The sequence below is a fragment of the Panthera pardus genome, unplaced genomic scaffold (assembly GCF_024362965.1).
Source record: "Panthera pardus isolate Hobbes unplaced genomic scaffold, ASM2436296v1 HiC_scaffold_27, whole genome shotgun sequence".
Lineage (NCBI taxonomy): Eukaryota > Metazoa > Chordata > Mammalia > Carnivora > Felidae > Panthera > Panthera pardus.
In genome coordinates, this window is record NW_026526843.1 from 2,711,278 (window position 1) to 2,727,863 (window position 16,586).

The 16,586-nt window shown below is 44.2% G+C and overlaps 1 protein-coding gene across 2 annotated transcripts in view; it reads right to left on the reverse strand.

Moving 5' to 3' along the window:
• Positions 1-294: 294 nt before the first annotated feature.
• The window catches only part of AIFM1 (apoptosis inducing factor mitochondria associated 1), a 31,807-nt gene continuing 15,515 nt past the window's right edge, over positions 295-16,586 (reverse strand). For both annotated transcript variants that reach the window (XM_019427018.2, XM_019427016.2), the window contains exons 7-16: positions 11,967-12,051; positions 11,247-11,323; positions 9,291-9,399; positions 8,306-8,413; positions 7,880-7,968; positions 6,810-6,950; positions 4,983-5,125; positions 3,174-3,298; positions 890-1,086; positions 295-550 (exon numbers count right to left, since the gene is read on the reverse strand). In XM_019427018.2, the coding sequence (XP_019282563.1) occupies positions 479-550; positions 890-1,086; positions 3,174-3,298; positions 4,983-5,125; positions 6,810-6,950; positions 7,880-7,968; positions 8,306-8,413; positions 9,291-9,399; positions 11,247-11,323; positions 11,967-12,051 (1,146 nt within the window). In that variant the 3' untranslated portion in view covers positions 295-478. The remainder of the gene's footprint in view (positions 551-889; positions 1,087-3,173; positions 3,299-4,982; positions 5,126-6,809; positions 6,951-7,879; positions 7,969-8,305; positions 8,414-9,290; positions 9,400-11,246; positions 11,324-11,966; positions 12,052-16,586) is intronic.

Below are 16,586 nucleotides of genomic sequence, written 5' to 3' on the forward strand. Positions count from 1 at the left end.
GCAGTAAGTGACCTTGCTGGCCCCTTGCAGGACCAATCCAATTCTGAGCAGGACAACAGGAATCATTCTGGGTAAATCAGAGTCTATTCCACATGTTTATGTGTTCGCTCACTCAACAATGGATGGGGCAAGAGAGACATTCAGGGAACTGAAAAAAGCTGAGAGCGTGGAGCAGGGAACAGGAGGCTGAGGAAAATCACGCACTTGGTCGTAGCTCCAGTGCGCTTGCTCGCTAATATGCACAGCTTTCCTCCCCTCACCCACCTGCTCCCTTTCAAACAGAAAAGAATTGAATTTAGAAGAATCAGGTTTTATTTAGTTATGTGAACATTAAGAATTTGTCTACATGGCTGAAATATTCACAAAAGATTTTACCATTCACACTCATACACACAGAGGAAGTCTGCTGAATAAAAAATGCTCATCCAAACTGCTGTCAGGGACAGCAAAGTGCTGGCCTATTCCACTGTGGGGGGCTTCAGTCTTCATGAATGTTGAACAGTTTGGCTACTTCATTGAGATCTTCGTGTTGCTCACCATCCTTAATGATCTGAGGGAGAGAGTAACAATGGGTCACTAACTCACTTCATGTGCACTCAGGCGGGCCCGCACAATGGGGGCAGCCCAGGCCAGCCCCCACATCACACTGGGAGAGGGCTGTGGGAACAGCTTTCTGTTAACCCCAAATGAGCGGGTAACAGCTCCCAGGCCATGCAGCCAAGTCCTGAGTGAAAAAGAAACGCTCCTGAGGCAAGGCTACACCTTTGTTCTGCTCAGGCTCAGTCTGACCCAGGTGGACAATGCACAGCAAGGCACCTTGATGGAGTCCCAAGTGCGTTTTCTGGTCCACACTGCCCATCTTCCTCTAGGAGCTCTGACAGGTACCTACCTTCCTTGCTATTGGCATTCGGTTGAAGATGTTCCACAGCACGATCCCCACCACTACTTTGTCCCTGAGGTAGAAGATGACACCTTTGCCGTAGTCCTCCCCTTCAGCTGGGGCCTGGGGGACTGTGGGACTGCCGGCAGGAACAGCGATTTCTGAGGCCTCAGACTCTGTCTCACTCTCCGATCGGATACCAGTCCCTGTGGCCAACCCACATGACAGACAAAATCAAAACAAAACAAAGTCAGTTATGAACTTAGGAAATTCTAGAAGGCAAGCATCTTTTGACACCTGCTTCATTCAAGCTGCTTCTAGATGATTTGTTTTTCTATGCCCCCTTAGTGAACACTGACTTCTCCAGATCCTCTCCATTGACAAAGCTAACAAAAGGTCTTCCTTGCCAGCTCCAGGGCACTGGGTCAGTCTAACCCCAAACTTCCCTCCCTTACTATCTCATTTTAAATTTATGCTATGGATATTTCCTGGTATCTAGATTTCTTCACACTGCAGAAGACTTGCCCTTGCCCTCTGAGAAACATTCTAGAGCTGCACGGTCCAGTATCATAGCCACTAGCCACAAACAGCTATTCTAATTAAAATTAATTAGATAAAATTAAATAAATAAAAGTTAATTAAAGCTTAATTTATTTTAACCAAAATTAATTTTATTTTTTTGATGTTTATTTACTTTTGAGAGAGAGAGAGAGAGAGAGAGTGAGAGAGAGAGAGAGAGAGAGAGAGAGAGAGAGAGAGGCGGGGGTGGGGGGAGACACAGAATCTGAAGCAGGCTCCAGGCTCTGAGCTGTCAGCACAGAGCCCAACGTGGGGCTCAAACTCACGAACCGGGAGATCATGACTTGAGCCGCAGTCACACACTGAACCAATTGAGCCACCCAGGCGCCCCTAACCAAAATTAAATAAAATGTGAAATTGAGTTCCTCATTTGCACTAGTCAAATTTCAAGTGCTAAATAGCCACATGCAGCTAGTGCCTAATGTACTGGACACAGCAGAAATAGAACACTGCCATTATAGCAGAAAGGTCTATTGGGCAGTACTGCTAGAGGCACTCTGGCCAAAGCAGGAAAGGACACTTTAATATGGAAAAACCACAGTGGAGGTGTTTCCTTCTGGGGAGGAAGTGTGTTGTCCTCTGAGAACAACCAGTTTCCAAATAATACTGCCCAGTGCACAGAGTGGTGATCTGAAGTTTATAAGTCCCTGAGTCCCTCTCCTGGATCCACTTCCCCGGAGGGCTGAATGAAGGAGCGGGTGGATGTTATCACTTGGATTGTACAGAAAAAGGACCTACGTGTCCCTATGATGTCTTGCTCTCTCCTTAAAGAGCAACCTGTTTCTGAAATGCCTCTAACAAGAGGACACAAAGGTTAAATAACTTAATCCAGGGTCATGGAAGGCAGAGAGAATAGGTCTAAGAGTTAATGAGAGTTGTGTGTGGGAGAGAAGTTCATTCCACGAGAGATGCCTCCCATCTAAAGAAAACCTGGCAGTAAGACCTGACAGATGGAATTACAGGCAGCTCAAGAATTACTCAGCCCAGTTCTTCACCACCCAGGGTCCGTGGAGGATAGTAGGTCCTAAACTACGGTTCTCAGGCCTAAACTAAGGTTCTTTGGATTAGTAGGAAGCTAATAATAATAATAATAATAATAATAATAATAATAATAATCTTTAAAAAGTTCAGGTTTTCTTCATCACACAGGGCTTCCTATCCCCTAGAGGCAAACTGAACAAGAGTTGCTGAGCCAGCCACTGTCCAGAGTCCAGGACAGATACCCACAACATCTGAGTCTACCCTTTGACCAGGAGACCTGATTTTGCCAGCTCTCAGACCACAAAAGTGTGAGAACTTCGGGTATGGTTTATTTTTTTTATTTTTATTTTTTTAATTTTTTTTTTTTCAACGTTTTTTTTTTTTTTTTTTTTTTTTTTTTTTTTTGGGACAGAGAGAGACAGAGCATGAACGGGGGAGGGGCAGAGAGAGAGGGAGACACAGAATCGGAAACAGGCTCCAGGCTCCGAGCCATCAGCCCAGAGCCTGACGCGGGGCTCGAACTCACGGACCGCGAGATCGTGACCTGGCTGAAGTCGGACGCTTAACCGACTGCGCCACCCAGGCGCCCCGGGTATGGTTTATTTTAAAGCACAACATGAAGAAAGGCTTTCACTGACAGTGCCCTCTGGTCAATACAGAAACTCCTTATTCAGGAGAATTTGGACCACTGCTGCTCAACACTCTTGCAAGAGAAGTAGTTGGGCTTCCTTACCTGACTGCTCTGTGGCAGATTTTGGGTTGTCTTGTGCAGTTGCTTTTGCAAACACACCAACTGTGGGCAAACTACTATCCACAAGACCAATAGCTTCGTAGCCAACATCGGGGCCCAAATCACTCCTAAGGAAAGAGAGACAAGAGGGTGTTTTGTCAAGGGGCTGCAAAGAATGACACAACGGCGTATTTTTTCTAAGACACCGCACTTTGGTTCGTGCCAACCAGAGAACTTGGTAGGTGCAACAAGAGAAACGCCAAACTGATCTGTCCACTTGCTAGAGCATCCGGGGTTATCCCAAACCAGTTTTTATTTCCCTTAGGAAGCCATTATACATATCACATATCCATACAATGATCTACACTTTGCTAAATTTATCTATGCTTTTACCCCTTACCATACTTGATGAGTGATGGGTTCTTTGAGTTTACTATTCACTACCTTCCTTTAACTCATCCTAAAACTGCCTTTTTGAAGCTTTAAGGAGTACTCCGTATTTCTAGAATTCAGAATCTGAGATATTTTACAGCTTCATCAACTCACAGTATTTCCTCTGAGCCTTCATTTTATCAAGGCTGCAATGCCTCCATCCACTTGGGTCATTTTAATTGTCCCTCTTGGAAACTTTTCCTATCATTATCATACCCTGCTCTTAGTATGTCAGGAACTTCAGAGAGTGTTTGAGGCACAGATACACCATGGTTTTGTAAATCATGGAGGCTACTCATGGTTTTGTTTCTGGTGCTCTACAGTTTGCCATCATTTAATTAATTAATGTTTGAGTATAGCTGACACCCATGTTATGTTAGTTTCAGGTGTAAAACTTAGTGATTATGCCATGCTCACCACAAGCAGAGCTATACCTGCCCCACACAACACTATTAGAATATCATTGACTATATTCCCTTTGTTCTGCTTTTTATTCCCATGTTGTCATCTTCCTGACCATAGAAGCTCAATGAACTGGTGTCTTCGGGGATTGGTCCACAATGACCTCCTGGATTGTGTTCCTGAGACCTAACTGATACTTGTATAGCTACGGACTATTTTTTTTCTTAACCGCATTATCTTACATGTGTTGACCCTGAAATCCATCTGTTATGTTTTTACTGCCCACTCACAAAACTGTGTGTGATTGTCCTAAAATGTACTCTCACCAGCTGAGAATTTCCCCAACAGAAATTGTTTAGAGGTTCTGGAAACCTTGAAGTTTTTTATGTATTCCATCTTTCAAAGGAACAAGATGAGAGCGTGCCAAGTAAGGCCAGTCCCAGTACTCAGGAATGTCCACTGCTAACTTTTTGCTATCCAGAGAACTGCCTACCTATGTCTGACTTTGAATTGCTGATCTTAAGGGTTACATATGAGTGGGCTGCCTTTTTTTTTTTTTTTTTTTGCTTAAAGTAATCTCTACACCCAGTGCAGGGCTCCAACTCACAGCCCCGAGATCAAGAGTCGCATGTTCCACTGACTGAGCCAGCCAGGTGCCCCTGGGCTGCCTTTTTTGTCAGTACATTGGGCTCAGCAAAGAACAAATAAAAATATACTGCCATCTATAGCTAAGAGCTCAAACTCTGACCTATTTTACCAGAAGTGCTGATGCCCTCTCCACTCATTCTCCTAGTCTAACTTATGCCAGGTGGGGCCTTTTACTGGAACACTGCTTGGGTGTAAAATACATGGAAATGAGATGGAAATTTTTCCCCCTCTGTATTAAGCTAACTGGCCCACATGGAAACCAAACTGTAACTGTGGTTTCAGTAATTGTGTTCTAATAAGTTGAATCCACAAGGTACAAAAAACTATTACCAGAACATTGACTGATGCCAGTATGGCTTAGCAGCTCCAGTCATATTTTCTCCGGCCAATCTTCCACTCACAACAGCATGATCATGGTGCTCTACCCGCCTCCTACCCAACTTTATATCGTAGAAGCATGCGGCATCTCCTGCCTTTGGAGACAAATACATTACATGAGCACACGATAAAAAAGCAAATTGAAGACAGAACATACTTTTGGGGGCTCAATAAAACCTTGTGCTGTTACCTAATGTTTTCCATTTATAGGCCAGAATCACACCTACACTATTAAAAAAAAAACAGTTGAGATTCCATTTTTAAAAAAGTATTCTAGGCTGAAAAAAAAAAAAAACAAATCAAAAAACGAATCTGTGCTTCCACAAAGCTAACCTAAATCTTCTATGCTCCAGCTCACACTGATTTCTTTTCTTATTCTGCCCTTAGCAGAGACCAAATATTTAATAGCCATGGTTTGCAGAATATGCTTTCCTATGCCTGGAAACCAGTTTTTAGGTGTGACTGCCTCTTACCTAGAAATCTTTTCCAAGGTAAGATTTTATTTTGGTCATGCGGCCTCAGTTCCTTCATTCACCAAATATTTCCGGAGAACTTATTCCTGTACAAAGCATTATCCTGTCTGGGTGGCTGAGACAGACCCGAGCCACACTTTGCTCACAAGGAGGGTGTCACCTAGTTGAAGATGCAGCATCGCCCCTCACCACAGCACGGTGGAAATGAGTGTGGTACCAGGTGAGAGGTACAGACTGAGTGAGCTCAGTGTTCCAAGCAGAGAGAGGGCCTCCGGCTGGAAGTGAACAAGGCCACCTTCACTCAACATGTGGCACGTGAGTGCTCTAACCCTTTGTTCATCTTTGTGGCTATTCAGACTCCCCCAAAGCAACCTAAAAATCCAACATGTGAGCAATGGTGAAGTGGATGATGAAATCCACTTGGTGGACTATTATATAGTCATTAGACTGCAGATTATGAAGCAACGTGGAAGATACGTTAGAAGGGAAAGTGAAAAAGAGGAGAATACAAGTGTTCATATAAAGCACACTCACCATGACCATCTACAACAAAGGAAAAAAATCTGATGCACAAGAAAATGAAGGGAAGGAAATACACCAAAATACTGGTGCTTGCTATAGGTGATTTTCCCACCTTCCCCCTTCTTGTCTGTGTCTTCCATATTGAGTGCAGATTGCTTTTATGACAAGTTTTTAAAAATCCAGTACACTTTATCTTTAAGAAAAAAAAGCTTTAAGGGAAAAACACCCTTCAAAGTTCCCATGTCCTTAGTTGCAGAGTCCATAATCAAACACAATACACTCGTAATGATCTAACAATGGGGAAATTACCTCATGGTTTCTACACACTATAGTCTTGTTTGTGTCATAACAGATTTTTTTAAGACAGCTAAAAATAGTGCTCAAGGATAATGAAAATGGAGTAATTTTCCTTTCCAGAATGTTATAAAGCTGCCTCATCCTCCATTCCCTGGACTCACGTTCGGGCAAAGGGAACAGAAGATCAATGTGAAAGCTGGGCATGAGCACATCCGGGTAATGCTGATGGCTGCAGCCAACTGGAGAATGGGAAGAACTGTCTTTCTGCAGGCATGTACACTGTTCATTTCCTTTTCCACCGGCTTGTGGCAAGAGGCCATACCTGATCTCCTAAGTCAAGTAGTTACATTCCTGTTCTTTACCCTGGGCTTTACACCCCGGCTCTGTTCAGGTAAGAAAGTTCGGTGAGCTTCTGCACACTGCCAGGCAGACCTGCTCACAGGCTGGGGACAAGGAACCATGCCTGCTCGTGCTGTAGCACACTTACCACCCAGATGTTAGAGCGTGCTTGGAGCTCTGCATTTACCCGGAAGCCACCAAAATCAGAGTCTATCTCTAGTCCACCAGTCTTGGCCAACTCAACATTGGGCTCCAGGCCCACAGCTGCCACTATGTGGTCAGTTTCTACCTGAGGAAAAAAAGAAATACTTCAGCCAATTACCACGGTTTCCATGTATGCCTATGGACATAGCAACTGCACATTGTTCTACTCAGAACTGGAGACTTAAAAAAAAAAATCACTGGTTAACTTAGGTAACTCTGATAAATAGATTTAAACTTCTACTTCATAAAGTTCCCTCAAACACAAATAAACCCCACATTATCAGAACAGAAATCTGCCACCCTTGTGAGGTCTCAAAAATCTGTTACAGACAGGAGGGAGTTATGGGAAAATGGCTCACAGGTGTCTACTCTGGCTCTCATCATTCTTATTTATTTTTTATTTAAAAAAAATTTTTTTAACGTTTATTTATTTTTGAGACAGAGAGAGAGCATGAACGGGGGAGGGTCAGAGAGAGAGGGAGACACAGAATCTGAAACAGGCTCCAGGCTCTGAGCAGTCAGCACAGAGCCCGACGCGGGGCTCCAACTCACGGACCGTGAGATCGTGACCTGAGCCGAAGTCAGACGCTTAACCGACTGAGCCACCCAGGCGCCCTATTTTTTTTTTATTTTTAAAAAGGCCTCTTTTTTAAAGTTTATTTATTTATTTTGAGAGAGATTGTGTGTGCACGCAAGCAGGGGAGGGGCAGAGAGAGGGAGAGACAGAATCCCAAGCAGGCTCCACGTTGTCAGCACAGAGCTCAACATGGGATTTGAACTCACAAAGTATGTCATCATGAGCAGAGCCATGATCAAGAGTTGGAGGCTTAACGGACTGAGCCACCCAGGCACCCCTCATCATTCTTATGTTAATGGATGGAAAGTTCATTCAGAAAACTATGACAGGTGAATGGTGGCTGCCCCGAAAACTACTGCTATCAAATGAAGGAGTAAGAATAAGGAAAGGCAGGGGGCAGAGCTGGAAGATCTGGCAGCCCATCTTCCCCTCCTTACCTTCCTGCCGTCTTTCAACTTGATGAGCAACTTGCCACCGCTGACTCCAACTGACTGCACAATAGCATTGGGAAGCACCTTAACCCCCTCTGTGAAGGCAAATGAGACCTGAGGCTGAGTCTGTGAGCGTACCACCTTCACGACAAGTAGAGAAGATGACTAAAGCATCTGCTATCATAAAACCGGTAATCATCAGTATGCAGGCAGCCTTGGAGACCCCACACCCACAGTTCACTTTCAGTACTTCCAGAAATTTGGTGCATCAGATTCAGAACACCTACGTGAACTTGGATGACTGGAGAATGGTGGAAATACTTCATCTGTCAGGTGATATGGTGTATGGCAAGGGGGTTCCCAAAGAAGCTAACTTTGCTTTAGGCCTAACTCAAAGGAAAGAGTAGCAGCATATGGAAGGAGTCTCCCTACCTCGTCTGACTTTTTCCATGGTCCAGTTGCTGAGGTATTCAGGGAGGATCTTTCCCATGTTTCCTTTCTCAGGGAAGAGTTGAATTACTTCTGTACCCAAAGCTCGAGCTGGGAAGAAGAAACAGAGTGTATAGTGGGAGGTGAAAGCCAATCCTGGAAAGACTGGAAGAGAAGTAAAGGAGCAGCAGGTAGCCATTCACTATATGCTGGGCAATGCTGCGACCCAGGCCAGAGCTCCTATCTGTGGGTCACTGGGGCACGAGGGCACTGACAAGGCAAATATAACAGGTGCCAGAACTGCCATCCCTGGATTCATCTATAAGTGAATTAAGTGCACTTACACCCAGGCATCACCTCAGACTTACACAGGTGCCTTACGACCTCTCAACAGTAAGCACCCTCCTGAGAAAGATGCCCTGATTTCACAGAGCTGAAAACTAACATTAAGAAAAACGGTTGCAATGAAACATTCAAACTGGAACACACAGTTCCCAACTGGGAACCACTGTGTGTCTGAAGACTGACTTTTACAGGGAATAGCAGTTCAAATATACATATGATTCTGTAGTCTATATTGCACTTACCATCTTAATAACTCACTTTCCTTAATATTTTGTTTCAAAGGAGTCCTGGCTTAGAGGCTAGAGGAAGGGAAGGAAAGCAGTTCTGCTCAGTTGCTCAAATGACAGCTTTTTGTTCACTAAGGGATTCCTCATGAGAACTAAGCTCAGTGCTTAGCTTTACACCATATAAATCTTTTTTTTTAAGTAAACCTTACCCCCAACATGGGGCTTGAACTCATACCCCAAGATCAAGAGGTGCATGCTCTACTGACTAAGGCAGCCAGGTGCCCCTTACCATATAAATCTTAATCAAACTCTTTCTACTGATCCTGGAAAATGCATCCCTGGAATTTGTGAGAGCCCCAAAAAGCATAGGATATAAGACCAGAGAGAGAAAATCGAGGTCACTGCCTAGTACTCACCCTTTCTGCCAAGAGCGCAGGCTAGTTCGCTACCAAGGAAGCCTCCACCGATTATTGTTATTGAGTTGACTTCCCGGGAAATCTTCTCTAAAGTTCTAAAGTCTCCAATCTGCAGGATCATACCAGTTTAGTCCACTGATTTTCCAAAGACGTATAGGATGATAATACTGAGAAGAATTTTCTGCTAAATCTTTGATAATAGTAATTTGCATATAAAATCTTCTTCTTGTATAAAGTGGCTCAATTATAGGCTCTGTTATTTTTATTTTTTTAATGTTTTATTTTATTTTTGAGAGACAGAGAGAGACAGAACACGAGCAGGGGAGGGGCAGATAGAGGGAGACACAGAAACCAAAGCAGGCTCCAGGCTCTGAGCTGTCAGTACAGAGCCTGACGCAAGGCTCGAACCCACGAACCATTAGATCATGATCTGAGCCAAAGTTGGATGGTTAACTGAGCCACCCAGGCACCCGACCTCTGTTATTTTTTTTTTGTTTGTTTTGTTTGTTTGTTTATTTAGAGAATGCACGTTCGCTAGCGGGGGAGGAGCAGAGAGAGAGGAGAGAGAAAATCCCAAGCAGGCTTTTGCCTATCTATCTATTTATTTCTTTATCTATCTATCTATCTAGAGAATGCACGCACATTAGCAGGGGAGGAGCAGAGAGAGAGGAGAGAGAAAATCCCAAGCAGGCTTTTGCCTATCTATCTATTTATCTATCCATCTATCTATCCATCTATCCATCTATCTATCTACTTAGAGAATGCATGCACATTAGCGGGGGAGGAGCAGAGAGAGAGGAGAGAGAAAATCCCAAGCAGACTCTTTGCCTGAGCCCCACATAGGGCGTGAACTCACGAACTGTGAGATTATTACCTGAGCCGAAACCCAAGAGTTAGTCTCTTAACCAACTGAGCCACTCAGGTGGCCCAAGCCTCTGATATTGATATAAATTTCTTTCTCCATTGTAACATTCCTTCTAGTGTCAGTAGTTTTCAACTGGGGGCAGTCTTGCCCTCTCTCCCTCTGTGGACATTTGGAAATTTCTGGAGACATTTTTGGGTGTCAAAACTTGGTGTGAAGAGGTGCTACTTGCAGCTAGTGGGGAGAGGCCAGGGATGCTGCTACATATCCTACATGCACAGGCCAGCCCCTTACAACAAACAATTATCCAGCCTCAAATGTCCATAGTGCCAAAGGCTGATTAACCTTATTCTATCAAGAATTTAAAGGATGATACACATCTTTTCAAATACCCGTAAGAGTGGCTGGAAAATTTCAGCTGTTTTCATGAGTAAAGCAGTGTTAAGAAGAAAAGCCCCCACTTCCTTTTTCACTTAGGTATTATTTTTTTTTTAAACGTTTTGTTTATTTTTGAGAGAGGCAGAGACAGAGTGCAAGTGGGGGAGGGGCAGAGAGAGAGAGAGAGACAGAGAGGGAGGGAGAGAGTTAGTCAGTCACAGAATCTGAGGTAGGCTCCAGGCTCCAAGCTATCAGCACAGAGCCTGATGCGGGGCTCGAACTCTCAAACAATGAGATCATGACCTGAGCCGAAGTCGGACGCCTAACCGACAGAGCCACCCAGGTGCCCCTTCACTTAGGTATTCTTAAGTTTTCTCCTCAAAGTCTCCACGGTAGCATTTATAATGCAAAATGCCAAGAGGCTATAAGGAGTTCCAGTGTATCAGGAAAAAAACAACTATGGAAGGGCAATCAGAAGGAACCATAGCAAGTAATCAAAAACAGTAAATGTATTCTTCACCTAGGAGTAGAAAACCCTTGAGTGAGGTATTTGAGGTGCAGAGAGAGGAAGTGACTTGTTCAAGGCCAGATAACAAGTCTGTAGAAGAGCGATAAATAGGAACTCACGTCCCCTGATTCCTGGATGGTTGCTTGGGGACCACAAGCTTATGCTACCTCTTCAAAAACCAACACAACCAAAGCACTACAGAAGTTACCTTTCTGAAAAGTGTTGTTCTACTCTTCACCTCTGCTCCAGCCCTATCAATAGCAGACAGACTTCTTGGAGTGCCTCCTAGAAATAGAAGAAGGAAAACCCTTTAGCCCAACAAGCTGGAGCTAGTCCAGAAAATCCCCTCACAAAGGTGGTGCTGTGGTGTTCTCTGCCAGGGCCACCTCAGCATTCACAGGGCATGAAGGCTGTTTCCCTTCACCTCACCTCTCTCCCGGCAGGCTTCTGTCAATTTTCTTCGACAAGCCATTTGAGAGTCTCTCTACAAAGGGCCTGCCCTCTCCAGTGATGGCCACAAGGCCTCAGTTTTTGCTTCTCCAATCCCTTCTAGGGGGTTCACCAGAAAGCATGCTTTGTTTATGGGACAGCTTTGATCTCCCCTTTTGATTTCTGATTGGTAGTGGCCATGAGGCTGTATCATTTTCAGGGCACAGGGCAGAGAGCAGAGGGCAAGGGTTAACAGGGAGAGCAGGGAAAAAAAAGGCCACTCTCTTCAATACCCATCCATGCCCTTACTGGAAGTGACAGCAAGGATAATTTGGCAGGGCTACTGATCAGATGCCTGTAGTTAGCTGGGCTTTGCACCAAGAGAAGAGGACCACTTCAGAGATACTGGGTTTGGTTTTCTTAAGATTAAGTCATGTCTTCTATACTAAAACTCGAATGAGCTGTACCAGGGACAAACTCCCTGTCCAGAAACACTCACCTGTTGCAAGCAAGCACTTTTCATAGGTTATTTGAGAGCCATCATTAAGTTTCACCATGTTGCCTCTCACATCCAGCTGCACTACCTGGTACATACACAGAAAGGAGAAATGCATTAGCTTAAAACAGTTTTTTATTGAGACATAATTCACACAACATAAAATTTACCACTTTAAAGTGTACAATTTGGTGGTTTTTAGTATATTCACAAGGTTGTGCAGCCATCACCACTATAATTATAGCTCATTTCCATTACCCCAAAAAGGAACCCTGTACCTTTTAGCCATCAGTCTAGTGAGAAGAATTAGTTCTTGACCTAAGGTGATGCTTAAGAAACCATTTATTTATATTTTTTTATATTTTTTTTATGTTTATTTATTTTTGGGAGATAGAGAGAGTGGGGGAGGGGCATAGAGAGAGGGAGACACAGAATCTGAAGCAGGCTCCAGGCTCTGAGCTGTCAGCACAGAGCCCAACATGGGACTCGAACCCACAAAGCGCAGGATCATGACCTGGGCCGAAGTCAGACACTCAACCGATTGAGCCAGCCAGGTGCCCCAAGAAACCATTTCTAAGTAATCACTGGCACCACGGTTTCTGATATCCAGCCTCTTCAAGTGGTCACAGTTGCTTTTTTTTTTTTTTTTTAAGATTTTTTAATTTACTGTTTATTTTTAAGAGAGAGAAAGTGTGTGTCTGTGTGTGCGCACGCGGGGGTTGGGGGAGAGAGAAAGAGGAAAAAGGGTGAGAGAATCCAAAGTGGGCTACACACTGATAACAGAGGGCCCAATGCGGGGCTTGAACCCATGGACCATGAGATCATGACCTGCATCGAAGTCGGACACTTAACTCACTGAACCACCCAGGTGCCCCGAGTGGTCATAGTCTTACGCAACTAACATTAAAACAAATCCTTACAGTCCCCACAGTCCCTGCACAATTTGTGGAAATGGAGAACAGAGACAGACTTTTCTATTTGGCTTTTTGGAAACCTTCTTCGTTAACAATGCTCCTACATTCTCAACATTTTTACAAGATTTTGTCCAACTTCTATCCTTCACTAAAACTCAGCTCTCCCGCCAAGGATACCTCACACGTACAGACTGCTTATTCACCCACACTCCTCATCACACCCAGGGCAGGTATTGGCTGCTGCTGCTGCTGCTGCAGCTGCTTCCAGATTCTTGTACCCTCATGCTGCACCAGCCTGTATCCTACCAATCACTGCTATCCAGCCACCTCCCGGTCACTCCTCATTCACTGAAGTTGTTGGAATCTGGCTCATACTTTTCCTGTGAGCCACATCCAGAATCCTGTATCTTAAAGCTCTACTTCTACCTTGAATATCCCACTTTTTGGTCACAAATTTCCATTCTTCCAGCTTTTTCTCAGGCCCACTGTCATCTATATATGCTTTTAATTTTCTCTGCTTACCCAGTGGGCTAATCCATTCCAACTAATCTGGGCTCATGGTAGGTCACCCAAACTGTTCTCTTGCTACCACCTCTAATTTCCTTGAACCCTAATCCTTACGGTGAAGAGCTTGACATCTGTAGTCAGAGAGACTAGAGACCCAGTCTCTGCTCCCCTCCTTACTAGCTGTGAGGCCATTCATTCAAGACACATTTACTAAGCACCTACTATGTCAGGGACCATGCTAAGTGTTCGGGACACAATGGTGAGAAAAAGTTACCTTCCCCGCCTCCAGAGTCCAGTAGCCAAGGCAGACAATTTAACAAACACTACATTCAAGAGTGAGAAATGCTCTGATAAAGGTTGTACAGGTAGCTCTAGAGACATGTGACACATGCCCTCAGTCGAGCTTTCTGGAGGCAATGATGTAAACTGTGACTGGTTGGGTGAGTAGCTGCTTTAGACACTTCCGGTTTGTCCTTGGGTAAGCTCTCTCTTCAATACAGCCCCAGTAAGTCAGTGACTCAACTGGCACACTGCTCAGTCTCAGATAACCAACCACCTGGTATCCTAGTTTACTGCAAAAACAAGTGAAGCTATAGGATATGATCTTGCTCAGGTTCCCATAAGGCTTCTCACCTCCCAACCCCCAAATAAAAACTTTACTTCCTTCCTTCTAGCTTCTGGGATGAGGTGTCCTTTCTGAGATGTTTCTGTGCCTGACCCCCACCCCCTGTTAGTTACCACACACTCCTGTCCTTCTCTGCTGACATCTTAGGCCTTTGGCCCATTCACACGCTTAGGTCTGTCCCATCCTCAGAGCCCCACCTCTGACTCTATGTCCTTCTCCAGGGCCTGTCCAATTGCAGTCTCCATTTTCTCATTTACATTTTGAAGGAGTACTTTATCCTCTTTTCGAACTTCATGATGACATCTGAACCACTGAGTCTGTGGCTCATCTTACAGTTCTTTTCCTACCAGATCCCTCTGCTGCAAGGAGGAAGGTCAATAACATCCTCCTCCTTTTTTTTTTTAAAGTTTATTTATTTGAGAGCTAGAGAGCACCTGCTGGGGAGGGGCGGAGAGAGAGGATCCCAAGCAGGCTCCACGCTGTCAGTGAAGAGCCTGATATTGGGTTTGAACCCACAAAATGTGAGATTACAACCTGAGCCAAAATCCAAAGAGTTGGATGCTTAACTGAATGACCCACCCAGGCACCCCCACATCCTCCTTCTTGAAACTCTCTCCAGTCTCACTTGGCACCTGTCCTGGGCTCTCCTCCTTTAACTTCTTTCCTACTTTCCTTTGGGGGCTCTTCTTCAGTCTGCCTCCTCAAAGCTGGATTCCCCAGGGTTCCATCCCTGCCGCATTTCCCTTCTGACTGCAAAGTTCTCCACAGGACGCCTCACCCACTCTCATGGTTTCAACCCCTACACATACGTGGATGATACCTGAATCCCTATCCAAGCCCAGACCCCTCTTCTGAGTGTCACAGTCACATATCCAACTGCCCCATGGACATCTCTACACTTATACGCCATTTCATCCGTAACAGTCCAAAACTAAATTTTCCTTCCCCCTTAAACTAGGTCTTCCTTTTGTAACATCTCTCTCAGCTGGGGGTAACCACCACCTACCACACAAGCTGGAAATCAGAAAGTCATCTCTGCCTCTTCCCTCTCCCTCACGGCCCACCTTCAGTCTATCGCCACGCCCTATCAAGGCTGCCTTCTAAGCAGGTCTCAGTCTGCCTCCCACTCCCCATCACCTCTCTATCAGGAAGCTATAGCCAAAAAAAAAAAAAAAAAGGCAAGCTCTAAAATGGTGTTATTAAGAGCGTGGGCTCTGCAGTCAGACTGATCTGGGTTCAAATTCTGTAATCCACTACTTATTAGCTGTATGATCTTGGGCAAGTTGGTTGACCTCTTTTTAATCTCAATTTCTTTCTCTATAAAATGGCCAACAATACTACCTACCTGAGAAGATTATTATGACAAAATGAGACAATACCTGTAAAGCATTTTAAAATTGTGCTTACTGCTGCTGCTGCTTCTTCATCATCACCACTACACCATCACTACCATTATTGCCTTAATTTGGGTTCCTATCATCTCTTGCCTGGATTATTGCAATAGTCTTCAAAATGCTCTACTTCTAGTCTTGTCCCTCTGAAATCCATCCTTCTCATAGCCAATACAGTGATTACTTAAAATTCAATCTGTTTTATGTCCTTGTCTAAAACTTAACAGCCCCCCAATGCCCACAGGAAAAAGCTCAAGTTTTTATACAACAGAGCCGTCCATGATTGGGCCCCTGTGTGACTTCTCAGTGTCATTTCCTGCTGTTCTTTAACTTATACTTTCTTTAACTTATACTTTAACTTATACTTTGCTCTATTAGTAGCTGGCTGCTTGTTTCACTGCACCAAACGTGCTGTTTCATACCCTTGTGTCTTTGCTTATGCTGTGTTTTACTTGAATTCTTTTCACTTACCACGAATCTAGTGTATCCCTCTTCATTCCATAAAATCTCCCATTCTATAAGAGCTCCTCCTCCAGGAAGCCTTCCCTGAAACCATCACTATACAGGGCATGCTTCCTAGTAATTCCCAAAACACATTATGCCTATCTTTCTTACTCCACATCTATGTGTTACAATCATCTGTTCATGTTTCTGCCTAAATACTGTTAGCCCCTGGAGGTCAGGGCCTGTGTGCTATTTACACACAGAGGGTACTTAATACATACATTACATCTCGTTAATAGCTTATCCATAAACCTATTTCCACCTCCGCTGCCTATGGCTCCTTATAGAAAAGTGGGCTTATCCCTATCAAAGGTCAATGCCACCACCTGTGCTCTGGATCCCATCTACTCTGGGCTTTGCTCCTCTCTACTGTAACACTGTCATTAGTTTACAAACATACCCTAGTACCCCCACATTAACAAAAATGAAACATAGCACAAAAAAACCCCAAAACCCTCCCTGGACCTCACAAATGCCCTCCAATAACTGCTCCCATTACTTAGGCACTCACCTTTGTAAAGTCTAACAATATTTCCCATGTGGATGTAACCTCTAAATTATCTTACTATCTTGAATAATATACATTTGTCAGTCTCTTGTCATCAGTAATCCCAAGGAAATGTTAGTGTGGAAAAACTATGTTTAGTTTCTATGTTTAGTTGGGATGCTACTCTAGGCTTTG